The 18,378-nt window shown below is 45.6% G+C and overlaps 1 protein-coding gene across 1 annotated transcript in view; it reads left to right on the plus strand.

The window, feature by feature from the left end:
* Positions 1-8,938: 8,938 nt before the first annotated feature.
* Positions 8,939-18,378, plus strand: part of DZIP1 (DAZ interacting zinc finger protein 1) — a 40,700-nt gene continuing 31,260 nt past the window's right edge. The window contains exons 1-4 of the mRNA XM_049815987.1: positions 8,939-9,019; positions 14,079-14,148; positions 14,231-14,734; positions 18,214-18,301. Of these exons, the coding sequence (XP_049671944.1) occupies positions 14,146-14,148; positions 14,231-14,734; positions 18,214-18,301 (595 nt within the window). The 5' untranslated portion in view covers positions 8,939-9,019; positions 14,079-14,145. The remainder of the gene's footprint in view (positions 9,020-14,078; positions 14,149-14,230; positions 14,735-18,213; positions 18,302-18,378) is intronic.

Genomic DNA, 18,378 nt, shown 5'->3' on the forward strand with positions numbered 1-18,378 from the left:
CTTGCAGAAGATATTCAGAAATAAGAACTTGAAATAATATAAGAAGTGATAGATGTGAAATGAATAATTGATAACATTCTAAAAGTGTCAGCATGAGGAGGAACATGACAACTCTAGCGCTATGGATAAGACAAAATATGAAAGCCTAAAACTGAACTGAGCAGAATGTGATCACTGTTACAGTAAATGAATTCCTTTGATTTTACCCGAGGAAAAAGGTATTAGACCAAAGCCAGATAAAATGAATATGAAAGGGAATTTACACCTCCAACCCTCTAAGATAACGGAAAATAATGGCCTGTTAATAACAAGATTAGGAGGAAACAATCTGGAGAAAACAATCTGAAGAAAACTCGGTACCTCATACTGGAATACGAAGCATAAAGATTTAAGCATTAAATCCCTTAAAGCAAGATGTAAAGTAGTATGATTAAAGCATCTAGTATCATTTTGAGCAGATGTTTGACAAGCCTTTGATCCTTGATCTTGGCCCTGAAATACTGAGCCAAGGTCAGTATTTCAGGCTGACACAGTAATCTTAACAATACGTAATGCCAACACTACAAAATGATCTGCTCAAGGAGAAAGCATTTATCACTGTCAGTCTGTGCTAGAAATGCCACCAGGTACACAGAATTACACAGTAATTCTTGAAAGACACCATAAGCCATGAAGGACCGTTCTTCATTATCATAGATGTCCAAACTTATATAATTTAGATACTAAGTATAAACCTGGGAGAAAAAAGTTCTTTAACACGTATTCCCTTGTGCAATTTCAGAAGCAGACAAGATGCAGAAGAGGAAAAAAGACTTGAAAAAACATAAGTTGGACTCGGTGATCTTAAAGGTCTTTTCCAACCTGTATAATTCTATGATTCTACTATGACATGCCAACATTGTATTTTGGAATTCGAAAAATACCAAAGCAGTACAGCTGTAATGCAAAAGTCTTTCAAAGGGATTAATCGAACTTAGACTGGTATCGGAAACAAGTTTCTTCAGCAGTCTTGAGTTTTGGAGTGAAAGAGTGGATGGCAAAGACTATACAGTAATGCTGTAATTGGTCAAAAGACAGGCAAAGAATTTTCTCCCAGTTACTGCTGGTAATATATACAGTAACAGCAGATGGCAGCAATTAGCAAGGAATGACTCTTGAAGCTAATCATCGCTTCTACTAGGGACGGTGAACTGAATATAGTGTCATATGGTGGAGATCGTTAAATCTGTAGTTTCTATTTATTAACTGAGAAACCTTCTCAGACATAATATAGTAAGAAGCCTGGATTAGACGTGACAACAGACAGGGTCCTGGCAGGACCCTGGTACGCTTGGCAATACATTTTAATTAACAATCTCGATTCCAAAACTGCCCAAATAAAAGTTTCCCGATACAGGAAAAGAAGCAATATAGCAGACTATTAAGTTGCACGCACAGTCTAGTATGAAAATAAAGGAGGAGGCGTGAGAGGATGATAACACAGAGATAACTATTCTCAGGGCTGCTTGTAAGAAGTTTTTCAGACCTTAGACCTTGTTTTTATTCTCGCCCATGTACATCCCTATCAGAAACTTAGCTGTGTTGCAACTATATGAAATAGTACTGTACATCTGGTTAACATGGGATTATTGTTTATGTAGCCACATCTTTTGGTAATTTCACATTTGGATTAGGATTCCTAGGAGAGGACTTCAAGGAAATGCCTTTTTCTGGGCTCCTTTTGCAGTAAATGGAAACAGAAAGGCTTCTACAACCTGCATTTCAGCATGAGAACTTAATTTACATGCTCTAAACTTGCACTAGGAAAAGCTGATCTTTGTCGATAGACTTGAAAGGGAGTGTGAGGGACCAGGCTTGTTTAGGGCAAGGCTAGCCTCTGTTCCCTCTGTATAGTCCCAACAAAATTCTGCATGTACGTCTTCGTCATACCTGTGACGGGAGAAGTACATTTCTGGTGTGGAATTATTTATCCCTCTGTGCTATGACCTTGTGTGTAGATGCATATGAAAATACTAACTACTATCTGCTATTCATACTGCTATAAATATGCTTTACATAGCCCATTTGGTCTTATTTATTTAAGCGTCTTGTAATACAGGTTCTTGTAATACAGGTCGTTGAGTCTGCTGTATTCACTAAGCTATATCACTAGTTAATTTATCAACGGGGCTGTGTTATATGCAGGACAGAAGTCGGAAACGGGAAATTGGACATCAGGGTTTCCTTACACTTAAATTTATTTTAATCAGGGGAATTATACTATGTCTGCAACTTTTCTCACTGGCCATGGTAGCAACAGCAAACTCCAAACATCTCAAAACACATCCGCTATCTCCTGCCTAACTTAACCTTCTGGTATAATGAAGTGTCAAACAGGGAAGGGGATATTAGGAACCCCATTTTATGCTTTACCTTGACATTTTAGTGTCCCAATGAGAGTTAACCAGGTAGCAGATACTTCGGGGGGTGTGGGGGGGGCGGTGTTGAATCAGTCCCAATTAGAGTTAGCTGAGTAGCGGATACTTTGGGCAGGGGTTGTTTGAATCAGAAAAAGTCTAGAAATAATTCAAATTAAAACCTAATTTCAATTTGGAACAATGCAATGCAAACAGTACTTTTTCAAGTATTTTGATTTAAGATAAAAACTCAGTTCTGTTGATTTTGGGACAGGGAAGTCTTGACAGAAATTGGATATTTCATTTATTATGAAAACACACCCCTTTTAAAACATTTATTTTATTTTTTAAGTCATAGAACATTTTTAAATTAAAATGCTGCTCTGAAATTAAAGTAAAAAACTTTGCTTCAAACATTAAAATATTGTTTTATTTCTGAAACAAAGCATTCTGTTTTGAAAATATATGGAAAATTTTAACATTAATGAACTCTCCTCTTTTTTTGATTGAAGCAATTCATTAAATTCAGCCTGTTTTCACAACTAGTTTTGATTTCCCTGAAGCCGTTTTTGGTTTACCTATCATTTATCACAATTTCTTTTCTCAGCTCAACTCTGAGTTTCAAACCTACATGATAACTCCAAGGTGTTTGTTTCTCTGGAGCGTCTCTTTGATTTTAAAAAATGTGGAAAATATCATTGACAAAGTATTGTGCCATCAGTGGAGGTGTTCATTCCTATCTTATGTTCTGCCAAAACACCAAGGTCAGCAAATTTCACACTTCAAAGGATTTTGACTATGAAGTTAAAGTGTGCATGTGTGCAACCTTACCTCTGCCTCCTCTAGCAGACACCTCCATATTCTTCTTTCGTAAGTGGGAGTTTCCCATGTCTCTTAAGCAATTATTCAAGACATTTGGCAAAAGAGTACCCCTCATGCACATTTTTACAAGCATGTAAGCCATAGCCATGTGATGCCATCTAGCATCCTCTTTTACGCACCCACCTCTGAATCAACAGTCTTCATTTATCCTCCAAGTGCTAACAGTACAAAAAGTTGATAAAATTCGCCTTGCTGATGCAGCAGTGATGACCTGAGGAAATGAGGCATCCTGCATCTCTCTTATGACCAGATATCCAGAGGCCAAGCAGAGGAGATCATCTATACACATTGCCCTTCCTCACATTCACAGGTTTGCTCCAGCTAATCCTTTTTGCCATTCAGTACATCAATCTGCAGACAAGTGCAGCCTAAGGAAGAGCTTGTGTACATCCTGCAGAGTGGCTGGTATGTTGATTAACTCTTCATTTCCTGGTTTTGAGAAATTAGAGTTTTGCTGCATCCAGGACTCTTAAAAGTCCTGAAGGGGCACAAAGTCCTAAGGCATGTGCTTAAATTTTGAGTATCAGGATTGACAACATCTGGAAAAAAAAAGGAAAGGGGAAAGAGATTGCCCTTGTATGCTTTATGACTTGAGTTCTGGTAGATGGTGGTTCATTTTTCTTTTCCATACAGTTTATTTCCTTCCCACGAAAATGTTTGTGTCCCAGTCAGTGTAAAACTGCAATGTAGTTGCTAGAAAAAGAACAAATATCTAATGTATGCCATTAAAAATTCACCCAGAAGTTGCTAAGTATTAAAAACTAAGTCCTTGATTCAGTTTCAATGTTCAGTGACCTTCCTATTGCTTCAACAGTATCAATGGCTTCTAAATACAAAAAAGTTAAATACCACACATCAGACAATGGACAGTGGATGTTTTTCTGAGTGCAAACCTGAGCTTGGCTGAGTGGAGCTCACTGGGTGAGCCCAGTGGGTTGGAAGAGGGTATCTACCCTGCCCGGAGCTGCAGACCGCCTGGAAGCAGTGCAAACATGATTCCTGTTTCAGTGCTGCGTCTCAAGCTCAACGACAGGGCTCTGGGGTGTGCTGACTGCTGAGTTACGGCAGACAGTGAGCCAGGCTGAGGCTGACATCACTTGAGTTGCTCTGCTGAGTAGCCACAGAGGCTCCCGGTCAAACTCTGCTTGGCAAAGGAATGGCCGGAGCCAAGGGGAATCGCAGTCATCCTGGCTGAGGTCCTGCCTGCAGCCTTCACTCTCCTCATCACACAGAGGTACATAGTGCGTGCCCTGAGACTTGGCCATGTGAAAATTATGACAGGTCAAGAAAGGGGTTTGAATGGTCAAGAAAGTATCCCTGTGCTACAACTATGGTAACTGTAATTACCTTATTGTTCACGTACTGGGAAAGAAGTTAACAGGAAGGCAAAAAGTCTTCAGAAATGAGACAGAAATTTCAGGTTACATACACCCAAGAAGTGAAAAAGCTTCATGATGCTGTTCTTGGCATATGACTTAGCTGTTGACCACAAATAAGACAGATAGGACGCTATTACAATGATATCTATGTGTAGTAGATGAAACTCACAATCAGTGAGTTTACAGACACGTCTTTAGTTAGGTTGAATTCCCTTCATGTTTAGGAGAAAGGAAGATAAATGAATTGTGTGGCCATCCCAGTAAAATCCTGCTAGACTCGTTATGTGAAGATAAACCTTTAAGAGAAACTGTTTTACTTGAAGAAAAGAAGATTTTGTTGGAGAAGACTCTGAAGTACCCAAACTTGAAAATGAAATTTGTTAAACTACACAGGGCAGTGTCTCTTCAAACTGCTTAATCACAGCTAGTGGTGCGTGTTGGAATGAAGGACGTGGCACGGAGGAGACAGGAGGGTGGCTCATCCTACCTTTCTTTTCTTTTTAATGCTTTGTTTTCCTGTGACAAAAATATATATTTAAATAACTTCCTCAGGTAAACTAAACGATGGAAAGATTGAACAAATGGAAGTATTATAGGCATTAATACTGAAAAATGTGCAGTGGAGGGAGTTGGCAGGAAGGAAAAGATTAAATAAGCTGAGAAGCTGGCTAGACTTATTATACCTGTACCATGCTACTCGAGGCATCTTTCCACTAGAGTGAATGATTACTGGTATGCATCACTCTGAGAGTGCTGTAGGAGAAAGATTACTGAAGAGTCTATTTCTCAGTTCCCAAGACAGTTTTTCCCCTGCCCTCTCAAATTAAAACACCTTGCAGGACACGTGTGGCGTCCTCCTCCATTCCACAAAACACGCAGGTAATTTTTTCACTGAATGCACTGCATCAGGGCCCCGAGAGCAGCACCTGGCCTGGCTGTCCCTGCCCAGCTGCCCCCACCTTGCCCAGGGCCCAGGACCCCATGTCATCTCCCCTGGGGTCTTCAGCCCCTGCCCTGGCTGCGGGGCCCTGCCCTGCTGCCCCACGGGGAGCGGCCGGCCCACGCTGTGCCCTGACACCTTCCACAGCTACCCAGGACATTTCCCAAATAGCCATGGCCAAGATGCCATCATATTTCACCCCACCATCGGAATAATCGCTCCTTTCTCTGTTCTCCAGTTGCAGGTACGCTCTATAAGCCTCACAAATACCTTGCCCCAATCAATATCCTAGGTTTGCTTCTTGCACTTTAACTCGCCTTCCTCATCCCATCTTAATTCTTCCTTAGCTCTTCTCACCAGCTTTCCATAAAAATCTTTCTACTTCCTAGAAACCTCAGTTCTTCCCTACTCCTTTTTAATGAATTCTACCAAAAAAAACCCATATTCATCGTCGCACTGTGTCAACAGAACATGGAAAATCCTCCTAGAACAGATCTTAGTTTCATAGTAGTTTCATAAAACTGTCATGCACACAAACTACCTCTAGAGGACTCTGTTAATTGCAAGTCCTCTAAGTAGAGGATTTAAGGAGTAAGGTAGACCTAACATTTGATAAACTTGGACCACAAACTGGGAATGATCTTTATTTAAACCATTCCCTGCAGTAGGCTGCCATGTGGAAAATAATGTGTTAGTGCACAATAATGAGACGTACAGGCTAGAATAGGAAAAGTGTGTAAAATTTGAAGTGTGACTGGGTAGAAGAAGCTGGGCATAAAAAATTACAAGGCTTTGAGTTAGGACTCTAGAAAGACTTAAGTGCCTCAGTGCAAATTTAGATTCCTAAAATTCCCATTCAGCTATCATCTATGACTGTAAAAAAAAGGTCGGTAGCTAACTGGAGAATTTAGTATCCCACTGTCTCCCAGGCACCTAAAGAAAAAAATACACCACCTTGTCTGAAAACACCCAAAGCACCATGCCTTCAAGAAATGAGTTGCTGAGAGTCTTCTTCATTGTGTGCAAGGCAGGCATACCTTAAGCTAGTTCACCAGAGGAGCATATCCCACACGTTCTCACAGTACATCTGTTAAATGCGACGATTACTGAACTTCAGAAGGCGGCCAATGGAGAAAGTTTACCATCTCTCAAGGTAGCAATTCAGAAGGTACATCACCTGCATGGCTGGGTATCAGCTGAAACCTTCCAGGCAGATGTAGGTGCACGTTGGATTTATGGTGGTTGCACACCACTGTCTGTTTATGTATGGACAGTAATCACCTGTCTGCTTCAGCCAGACTGCGGGCTGCCCTAAACCTCCTGCATCAAGTCATGCTGATGGGGAACAGCTAAAATGCTCTTGGTCCTCTCCTAGAAAATCCATGCATGTTTTAGGAAACTACTTTTGTCTCCAAGCTATATGATATAAGGTGAGGAAGGAGGAACCAGGCACCAATGTGGGTTAATGAATACCTGCTATTGCCAAGTGAGGCTTGCAGGAAGTAATTAAAGATTAATTGAACTCTGGAAGGAAGGAAGAAGGAAAGAACGAGACACTGTCTAGCAGACAGGGTGATGACCCCACCCTCACAGAATAGAAAATTTGGTTCTAGCTCTTGTTCCAAGAGCTGCATGTGTATTTTATATTAAACAGGTAAGTGACCAAGATCCAGGTGTTTCTGCACACTCCATACGCATCTCCCCTCAACAACTGATGAGAATCTCCAACATTTTCTCACCCAGTTAGCATTTACTTTAATATAAAAACCAGCTTCAGCAAGAGATCCTTTGAAGGCATGCTGAACAGACTATGTTAGGGCATTTGAAGAAGGGCATGAGGTACAAAACTTCCTGGGCACAGAAGGGACTGCACTTCCACATCTTGCTTTCTGAGTGCTCCAACTATTCACATACTGTGCTCATCAACTTGTTTTGCCTATTTGCCTCTAGGCCTGACCCAAAGAGGCTGTGACTGTCACATTGCTAGTTTTAAAAGTCTTCTCTTTATCATTAGTGTTAATTAAGGTTTACCACACTAAAGCCTTGATATCTCCATCTGCCTCCGGCAATGCCCGCTTTAGCGATTAGTGCAGCCCAACAGGAGCAGATCTGCAGAAACAGAAGTCAGTACTAAGGGCCTGACATCCACATTTTACACAAGTTCAGGTTTTCCTTCAGACTAGCTCTAGCCTGATCCTATGGACTGAATGCCCATTAGTGACTGGAGCACACTGAGGTACCCTTAAGACATTAAAAACTGGATTTGCGTATTGATTACTTTTTTTTTTTTAAAATCTGGTGTACGCAGCATGTATGCCCACATCAAAACTGTTGCAACAGAATTTCGTGGTTCGGGAAGGAAAGTTGGCATCTTGGTAAGTCTCTGAACATGCATGTTGAGAGCCAGAAGTTTTCCAGAGCTTATTGCCTGTGTACTTTGGGAAAAAATGGTGTCTCCCTGACTGAATGAAACTCCTCAATGAAGATTAGGCGTCGTAATGCACAACGGTCATCTCCTCCACAGAATTTGCTGGCATGTTTTATATCAAACACAAACTATTTGAAATTTTCCTCCTTGCCACAAAGACTGCACAGCATTTATTTTGGGGAAAACCCCACAGTTCAAAACCTTGCAGGGAAGAGGAGAAAAATCAGGAGGATCTGATGTAACCTGTAGCCATTGCACTGACTCCACCGGCACGATGGGATGCGTTTTTTCATTGAACCCGACCTCTTCGCGTAAGGTACCTTCAGGAAAGCATACTCCCGCCTTACGTTCTCGCTGGAATTCGGTGTCCTCTTGTTTTGGCACACTGCGGGACACCACACCACTCATGAAAGAGCCACCCCCGGACCCCCCTCCCCATGGGAATTCACGTTCCACTGGCTGCAGCCCCCCGCGGTCCCCCGGCAGGGACTCCCCTGAGGAGGACCCTGCTTCGCAATTTTAAATGCATTCGGCGACTTGCGTGGCAAAAAAGTGCCTTTAATTTCAAAAGGCAATCTTTCAAAAGCTTCTTGTAACTTCCCTTATATTAAAGAAAATAAAAAAAAAAAGGCTGCTTCTGGTCAGAGGGGGTCGGGACGCCGCTCCTGGGTGAGGACCAAGACAAAGGACGTCCCGCCTGGGCATAAACATCAAGCCGAGAGCTGGCGAGCGGCCCCCGGCTCATCCTCCGCGGCCTGGGGGCGGCGGGAGGCGAGAAGAAGGAGGAGAAGGAGAAGAAGGAGGAGGAGGAGGAGACAGGGCAGCTTCCTCCCTCAGCGGCACGAACCAGTAACCGCCCGGGCTGGGGGCGGGAGCGGCCGCAGCCCCGCCACCCCCTCGGCGCCCGGCGGCGGGGAACCGCGCTCCGCGGAGCCCCGGTTCGCACTCCCCTCCCCGCCTTGCCGCCGCCGCCGCGGAGCAGCAGCCGGCTGAGGTGAGCGGAGGGTCTCCCCCCTTCTCCCGCCCGCCGCGGGGCCGGGCAGCCGTTGGGGCGCCGGAGGGTGAGGGGAGAAGAGTGGGCGGCGGGGGCCTCTCCTCAGGGAAAGGCGGGAGGGAGCGGGGAGGGAGGCCGCTCTCCCCAGCGGAGCCGGAGGTTTTGGCTTGGGAGATGGAGCCCGGCTTGGGGCCTCCCGCAGGCCCGGCCCCGCTCGGCCCCGCTGCAGCGGCACCCCGCCGGGCGCCCGGCCGCCGGGCCCGGGCCTGGTTTGCGGGCACTGCCGGGGTGAAAGGCCGGTGGGAAGGGGTGTCCGGGGGAGCAGGCCTCCGCCGCCCGCGACCCTCCAGTTACGGCGGTGCCGTCCCTAACTGAGAGGGCCCCGCGGGTGGATGACAGCCCTGACTTCGGCGTGGGTGCAGCTCCGTACTCCCAGGATGGAGTAAATCTGAGAGAACGAAGGGAAAAAAGTGACCGAAAAGGGCTGTCTCAGTCCGTACGTGCTCTTTCTGCCTCCAGTGAGATACCTGGGTGGCTTGTGGCCTCCCCTCAGCTTCACGGTGCACCACGGCGAGGTCACTTTCAGTTGAAGCAGCGTGAAATTCTGTATGGATATTCCTGACTAAACGTATTGGTCGAGGAGAGTAAGCGTATGCAGGGGTTTGGTTTAACTTTTTTGGCTTTAAATATCAGGGGTTTTTATTAAACCAGTGCATCTGTGAGTTAAAGACCCTTATTGCATGTGTGCTTTTTCGGGCTCCTTTTGCTTGACACACAGATTGGTAGTTTACAAAATTCATGTGCTTTCTACGTAAAGAAGTTTCTCCTATATCAAATGGATAAGCATGTGTTAGGCTTGGATCTTTGGGAGACAGATTTCATTATGCACAACTTAACAGTTCCTTTGACTAGGAAAAATATCCAAATAAAAGTTTTCAAGGTGTTTTAAGGAATGCAAGGCGTGAACATTTTGGACAGTAGTCAGTATTTGAGCATTTTTTAAAAATCTAAGTCCTTACTAATAAAAGCGTACTTACACACTGCAAATGGAAGTAAGCCTGCAGTATATTAGAAATAGCTCTAAAGGAGATTAGCGGTATATTTTCTTAATACTTGAGGAGTCAGAGCAGTGCAAAGTTCAATAGTAAACCAGGCAGATCTATATTTAATTTATATCAAAAATGTTAAAATATATTTCTTTGAAGGCAGCGCTTGCTGGAGGCCCTGTTTGTGGAAAATGAGGTGGCAAAAATGTCATCCTTGCAGGAGATGACTGCAATGTTACAAACACCACGCAGTATCTTTCTAAATTAAAAAAATGTGGCAAGTGATGGAAGAATTTGGGGCAAGATGCAGTATTGCTGTAACGTGTGGCCAGTAAGTTTAAAGATCCAAAAAGCAAGTTGTAGTGCCAAGTATTTTGGAAGATTGCCTTCCAGGGTGGCTTGAGCCAACAGGCAGGAAGGCTCACTGTCCTGTGTTCATGCTTTTAACTTCTCTTTTGAAGCTTCCGACACATTGAAATTAATTTTATAGATCAGTGAAACCTTGTGCTGGGCCTAGATACGTTCTTTGAAAGGTTGATTTTCAACCTTTTTACAGAAGTGGGGAAGACAGAAGGGTGTAACTTTTCCATATGTGGATAAAGTAAGAGAGAAGTTGTGGTTCTCTGTGGGTGTGACAAGACAGGAATTTTCTCCAGCTTTCCCTTTGTGTGGGAGTAGATGCGGGTGTGGAGAACGGGAGAGGCTGGTAAGAGTTGGACCCTGGGTTGCTGAAGTGAGTGATCTGAGACTGATCTGGGTCTCTCTGACACTGGCTGGGGTAGGGGTTTGGTAGCTGAGGGCTGGAGGAAGTGCTTGGGTCTGTGCTGTGAAGCAGAGGTGTGTCCCACGGTCATGATTTTGGAGCGCACGCTTGAGTGTGCTGACTGCAGGAAGACACCTCTGCTGTGGCTGTTCAGTGCCAGACTCCCATTTCTCCCTGTCAGAGGTCCATCTTTTTGGAGCGTGAGTCTGCTATGTGCCTGGGTTTCCTTTAGGAGGAATGTGGATGTGCAGCCTGCTCACCTCCTGATGCCGAGTCAGGATGTAGCCAGCGTGCATGTGGAGAGCAGGGCTCACGGGGGTTACCACAGAGTAGCTGTCCCAGGGATTGCCCTGATCATAGGTTGGATGTATTTACTGGGGTGCATCAAACACAGTGTAACCAGCTGGTCAGAAGAGGTGATTATCCTGCTGTAATCCGTGTTGGTGCGGCCTCACCGGGAGTACTGTGTGCAGTTCTGGGCCCCACAATTTAAGAAGGATGTTGAGGTACTCAAATGTGTCCAGAGGAGGGCAACAAAGCTGGTGACAGGGCTGGAAGGAATGTCCTGTGAGGAGTGGCTAAGGACTTTGGTCTTGTCTAATTTGGAGAAGAGGAGGCTGAGAGGTGACCTCATTGCTCTCTACAGCTTCCTGAGGAGGGGACGTGGAGAGCGAGGTGCTGAGCTCTTCGCCCTGGTACCCAGTGATAGGATGCCTGGCAATGGTTCACAGCTCCTCCAGGGAAGGTTTAGACTGGACATCAGGAAGCATTTCTTTACCGAGAGGGTGGTCAAACACTGGAACAGACTTCCTAGAGAGGTGATCGATGCCCCAAGCATGTCAGTGTTTAGGAGGCATTTGGACAATGCCCTTAATAATGTGCTTTAACTTTCGGTCAGCCCTGAATTAGTCAGGCAGCTGGACTAGATGATCGTTGTAGGTCCCTTCCAACTGAAACAGTCTGTTCTATTCTATTCTATTTTATTCTATTCTACCTATGTCTGCTAATATGAGGGATATTAAATGAGGCCAGGTTTGTAGGAAGATCTAGTGTATTTTGTTATATCAATTCGTATATGTGGGAAAAGCAAACAAGCTTTTCGGCACAACAACCAACATAAAACTGAGAGCTTGTAATTTGTGAAGGATGCGGTCCTTGCATCAGTGCATATAACAACATTGGTATTTGCATGGAAGTAGACATGTGTTGTGATTAGTGGTAGACATGTTACCACTTATACTGGAAAGGGCAGTGTTAAAAATGCAGGTGAGAGGTGAGGTTCATTGCAAGTTCCTAGGAGGTGAATGGAGAAAAATATTAAGGGGGAGCCTGAATATTAAGAATGTGAAGAAACTGAAAGCAGACAGAGGAGGTCTGACAAGATGGTTAGGAGTCTACAGCACAGGATCTACGAGAAGAGATTGAGGGGGCTGGGCTTGTTTAATGTGGTGAAGAGAAGGCAAAGGGGCACTCTAATAGTGGCCTACAGTTACTTTGAGAATAGTCACAAATATGTCAGAATCAATTTTTTCTTGGTAATAGCAGATACTTGGTGAGATACTGGGAAAAATGTTTTCACCAGGAGGAGAGCACAGCCGTGCAACAGGTTGCCCACAGAGGTCATGGGCTGTTGATCTTAGAGCTGCACAAAAGCCACAGGTGATGTGAACTAGTGTTGGTGATAACCCTGCTTTGAGCAGAAAGTTGGATTAGATGATCACCAGAGGTCCCTTGTGAACAGCATTTCTGTGAGTCTATGATATACAATGTAGAGGTGCCTACAAGAGGAACAGAGTGGATGATCAAGTATATATTTTGTGAATGTTCTTGGAGAGGTATGTATCTGTGAGTGACCAGGAGGATGAGAAACTGAAGCGTGTGTAGAAGGGACTGAAAAGCCGGGTAGGTATAAACACGGAAGATGGCGGTAAGGCAGAGGCAGCATAGGGGACTGAAATATTAAGAAATAGTAACAGGAAGAGCAGGTTTTTGGAGAGGAGTAGTAAGGATGAGTGAGGAAATAGTGTAGTTTTGTATGATGGAGGGAAGGATGCACCTGCCTGGGGCCAGAGTTTGAAGCAATTGAGCAGGAGCAGGGAAATGGGACACACCAAGCTGGGGAGTACTGGGAATTGTGGTGAGGCAGGGAGATAGGCCATGGTTATTGGTTGCCGTGAAGAGAAGTATTTGGGCGTGTGTGGTGAAGCAGGCGACGTACACAGGCCGTGAGGTGCTTCATGGGGATGAAGCGTTTGGGATCGGTGAAGTAAGGCAGCAATGACAGGCAGACATGGTGAGGTTGTACGGTTACATGGTTGTAAGAGGTGGTCTGGTGCATGGTGATACCAGGTAGAGGTGTGATGAGCGAGGAGAGCATCTGGAAGCGGCGTGCCAAGGGTGTATGACAGTGTTAAGGGTGAGGAAGGTGTGTGAAAACGCCTGGCAGGAAGTTGGTGTGCAGGTGTTGGGAGGGTATGGAGCTGCACTGGAGGGATTGCGTGGAGCTGCCAGCTGAGGCACGGGAGGGTGCAGCAGCGTGAAGCAGATGTGCAGAGAGAAATGGCATACGTACCGTGTGCTGATGGTGGGGGGTGACAGCTGTCACCACATCTGGGAGATGAGTAGGTGAGGCTGGAGAAGGGCGTAAAACAGCACGGGGGTAGAGGAGAGTACCGTCGTGGTGGAGTGAGAAGGGTTTGTGGGTCAGGAGCAGCACGGAGGAGCGACAGGTACGGTGGCAGGTGGGGAGGCACGTTGACACAGTGGAGTGAAATGGGTCTATAGGGTGCCATGTATAGACTTCTGAGGTGAAGCGAAGGGAACGCTGCGTGGCTGTGGCGAGGGTCCATATGCGTAGCAGCGTAGCGGAGGATATGTTCGTGGAGGTGGGTGGTGTGAGGACGGTAGAGGACGCGTAGGTACACGCACGCTGGGACCCGCGAGAGAGGGCTAATTGGCACGACGCTGCCAGGGGAACGCGGAGGCGCTGAGGGAACAAGACAGGGGGACGTGGCCGGGATTTGTGCCGAGCACGGAGCCGAGTCCCCGCCGTGGGACACGGGTCCCGCCCTGCCCGGGCGGCGCGGCGCCCGCCCGCCCGCCCGCCCGCCCGGCGCCTGGTCCGGGGCGCCGCCGCGGCGGGCCGGGCGGAGGGGGCGCCGCCGCCGGGGCCGGGCTCTCGGAGGGCGGCGGGGCGGGCCGGGCCCGGGGCGGCGCGGCCGGGCCTCACTCCCGCCTCCCGCCCCGGCAGGCCCCGGCTGCCATAGCGACGCGGAGGACGCCGGTGCCGAGCGGAGCCTGCGGGACGGAGCCCGGCCATGGTGAGCGGCGGGCAGGGCGGGCGGGCAGTCGCGGGTGGTGGTGCGTGGCGGCCCGGGGCTGAGCCGCCTCTCTCTCCCGCAGCCCTTCACCGAACGCGCCTACTACCCGCCGGCGGCGGGGGGAGCCGGGGCCGGCGCGGGGCCGGCGGCGTTTCCCGCCTTCCAGTTCCGCGGCCGCCATGAGGGCCCGGACTGGCGACGGCTGAGCGCCGTGGACGTGGGCCGGGTGTCGCGGGAGGGGGACGTGGCGGCCCTGCAGGAGCACCTGGAGCACGTCACCTTCTGCAGCGCCGAGCGGGAGCGCTGCCCCCACTGCCAGGGCCCCGCCGACCCGCTGCTGCTCAAGCTGCTGCGCCTGGCCCAGCTCTGCACCGAGTACCTGCTGCACTCCCAGGAGTACCTCAGCGCCCAGCTCGGCAGCCTGGAGGAGGCCCTGCGGGCGGCCCAGGCCCAGCGCGACCAGCTGGGCAAGGAGGTGGCCCAGCGCTCGCAGGAGATCAAGGGGCTCAAGGAGGAGTGCCGGCGGAGGAAGAAGATGATCAGCACCCAGCAGATGATGCTGGAGGCCCGAGCCAGCTACCACCAGGTGAGAGGAGAGGTCGCGGCGGCCCCGTCGCCCGCGCCCTGCCAGCTCCCAGCCCGCCGGGGACGGGCGGCAGAGCCCCCGCTCTGCTGGGGCACGGTCGCTTGCTGGGCAGGAGGCTGGAGCTGCAGGGACCGGTGACCCTGCAAAAAGGGAGTGCATCGCGGGCAGGTGCTCCACTTCCCGCCTGTGTTTGGGAGAGTGCTATGTCGTCTTTAACAAATCCTCTTCTTACTAACAAGGGCTCTTTATTCTTGGAGTTGCTTGTGACGCATCTGAAGTGTCAGGTACACACACACACACACACAAAAAACCTGCGATAAACCTGTTACTACCTTCTATTGCTGTCTTCCCTTGCCTCTCAGCTACATGGTCAGAAAACACACAGGGCAAGTACATCAGAACTGGTGCTAAGCAGTAACCTACCTGTCTGCGAGCTGTCTGCGTGCCTGCAGTAACCTTCTCCGGGCACAAAGTTTCTGCTTGTGGGTGTGACTCAGAAGTGACTCAAGCATGACAGTAAACAGCCTCAGTAGGGTAGCTCATCCCTAACTCCGCAACAATCTGTTCCTTAAGGCTCTTCCTTAAGAGCCTTAGTACATTGCTGTTCTGACTCTATGTCATGGCACTGTTTTGGGGGGAGGGGTTTTTGTGTTCTGGGCGTAATAGTTTGATTTAAGTATTTTTCAGCTTCAGCATTTTGCAACAGGTCTCGGGAATGCGGGCTGCAGCTTCAAATGTAGTCTGAAGTCTAGAGAGTACAGTGCACACAGACTTGACATGATTTCAGCCTAGCTCTTTGTGTCTAATGTTTAAAGTTATAGTTTTCTTCTTTTTTCTTTTTCTTTTTTTTTTTTTTTTTTTTTTTTTTTAATTCTTGGGATACTAGCAGTCCTGATTGTTAAAATTCTCCTTAATCATGGAACAGTTGCAGTACAGAATCAGTGCAAGTTTTCTTATAGTATGTACCATCTTATCCCACATAATACCCATTTCAGCAGTCTGGCAAAGTTTCATTTTTTTAAGACATCAGCTTAAGTTGGCTCAAGCGTTTCTGTAAGGGAAAAGATACCTTATGCCTCAAGAGCGGAGTTATACATATAGTAGACTTCATGGGAACCTTGTCTCAATGCATTCGAGTGTTAGTCTTAAGGACAAGCTGCTAATGTTGTATCATTTTAGAAAGCATTTATGCAATTTACAGAGCAGTTTGTCTGTCCTGTGTTGCAAAAGAAAACTGATTGCCTGCATAATTTTATGTGTAAACTTAAGTAATTCTCATACCGTGACTGCCAGTTAAATCTTAGCAAGTTTTCCTGAAATATTTGTAGGATACGACGGTCTCAGTGGAAGCTGAAGAACATGGTAGTGAACTTGGCTCATCACTAATCTTCTCTTCAGTGGCGTTTACAATAGAGCAGAAATGGAAAGCCATTTCCCATTTCTAGTTTAATTTCATATAAACGTCTGCCTCCCCCTCTTTTTTCCTCTCTGGTAGTAAATTCTTGTCTCTAGAAGTTATTTAGGTTCCCATGGGAAAAGTGAGGTCAGGGAGTGATGTTGAACAGTTCCTGCAGTTCCTACAGTGTTTTCAGGATTCTGTGTGAATGCCAGAGATAAACTCTTCCTAGGGTTTGTAAATGCAGGGCAGCAGTGTGATGAGTAAACAATAATTTTGTATTATTTATCTGTACCATTATCTTGGCTGATCTGCAGTGCCAGCTAATAAGGGGTTTGCTGGTGTTCCCAAGCGGGTAGTTCAGGTTTCATCCCCTTTAAGTTTTGGCAGTTTAGCAAACACGCCTGTAAGTAGTTACTTGCCTTTTTTAGTGGAGGCATACTTTATGTCTGATGGTAACTATGCTTTGGAGTTCAGATTTAATGCCTTTAACCCACCACCAGTTAGGCTCAACCACACTACTATAAAATGGTACTGGTACCTACAAATTTAAGACTCGTTGGTCAATACTTTCATCTGAGTAATACAAACTTAATTTTAAATAATAATTTTTAATCTTACTTTCTCGTGCACAATGAAGGCATAAAGTGCACATTGTATCTAACACTGTGAAAAGTAGTTGCAAGAATAATGTTACATAATTCAAAGCCTAAATATTGCCTGTGTTAATCCTGTCTCCTGCAGTAAGAGCTTTCTTCCACTACCAGCAAGTCAAACTGACATGAAGTTTGTGCTTGAATGGATAACATTATTTCACAGCCAATTTCATTTCATAAATCATGTGCAATCTGTTACACTGTAAGCTCCCACTTGGTTGGCAACAATGCTTTGCTACCATACTCTATCTCCTTACTTTGGTTTTATGTTAGCACATTTTTGCATTTGTCCAACAAAATTTGTCTTAATAATTCATGGCTTTAGTGTTTGCTGAAAGATACCCATGTTTAATAGCCTACCTGACATATCAGTGGCAGTATTTTAAATATTAGATGAAATCTGGGAATTTGATTATGTGACAAGGTCTTGAATCTTTTAAGTCAGTCTTTTACAGTCATATCACACTGATGAGGAAAAAGGACTCAGCTGAGTATTTGTGGCTTGTAAAAGTATATTTAGCTGAGAAAAAAAAAAAGTGTAAGAAAGAGGTAATAAGCAACCCTACCTAAAGTGATTAGGAGCTTTGATTCACAGTCTTACCGATATGTTGCAAAATCTGTGGATGTAGTTTCTGTCCTTGTACTACCCATCTGTTTTAAATACCCTGAACATTAGTTGAACGTACTTTGAAGGTGAAGGAAAATATCTTTTAAAAAGGGTAGGATCCCAGTTTGACTTAAAATATAACTTAAAATTAAAATTAAAAAATAATAATTATAGGAACAGTAATTTCAACAGTTTTACACTTCAGAAGCATGCTAGGTAGCACAGTAATGTATGTATGTACCTTTTCTTGCAAAATTGTGTATTGTTACCTTATTTTGGTTGAAATGTCTGACCTTTTTACATATCTATGGTCCTTCTAGTATTGTCATCTTACAACTTGCTTATGTATATTCAAATCCATCTTTATTGGGGTTTTTTTCCAACTGTATGGTGCTCTCTTTTGCTGTGACATAAGTCTTAAGAATACGTGAGCTGCTTCTTGGCTGGAGCTGGTGTGTATTTTGCTGAATAGTGTTGTCTTACTTTCTCCTTATGCTTCTCTACCTACCTATGTTCATCTCTAATCTGCAGTTTATATCTGAATTTAAACTTACTTGGTCAGAGTCTTTTTTGTTCAGAGTTTGTATGGTGCTAGCACAATGGGAGTCTTGCCCATAAGCATCACTGAGAGACATTAAATAACACAAATAACTTTACAGAAATTTGGCATTGTAAGAGTTTTAGTCACTATTCTTGTGAAATGGAATTTTATTAGTTACCTACTTTTGACATCTGGACAACACGTAATAACCTCAACCACTATACTTACCAAATGGATGTTACTAATAATAACTAAAATGTTTTTATCTGGTTTTTGTAGTGTCAGTTTTGTGAAAAGGCTTTTATGAACTACTCCTTTTTACAAAGTCACATGCAAAGGCGTCATCCTTTGGAAGAATCTCAGATTGGTATGTAATTTAATGTTATAAAAAAAAAGATAAATAGTTTAGAAAAGTGTAAATATAGTGAGGTTGTGCAGTCCATG

Source organism: Accipiter gentilis, chromosome 13 (genome assembly GCF_929443795.1).
Source record: "Accipiter gentilis chromosome 13, bAccGen1.1, whole genome shotgun sequence".
Classification (NCBI taxonomy): domain Eukaryota; kingdom Metazoa; phylum Chordata; class Aves; order Accipitriformes; family Accipitridae; genus Astur; species Astur gentilis.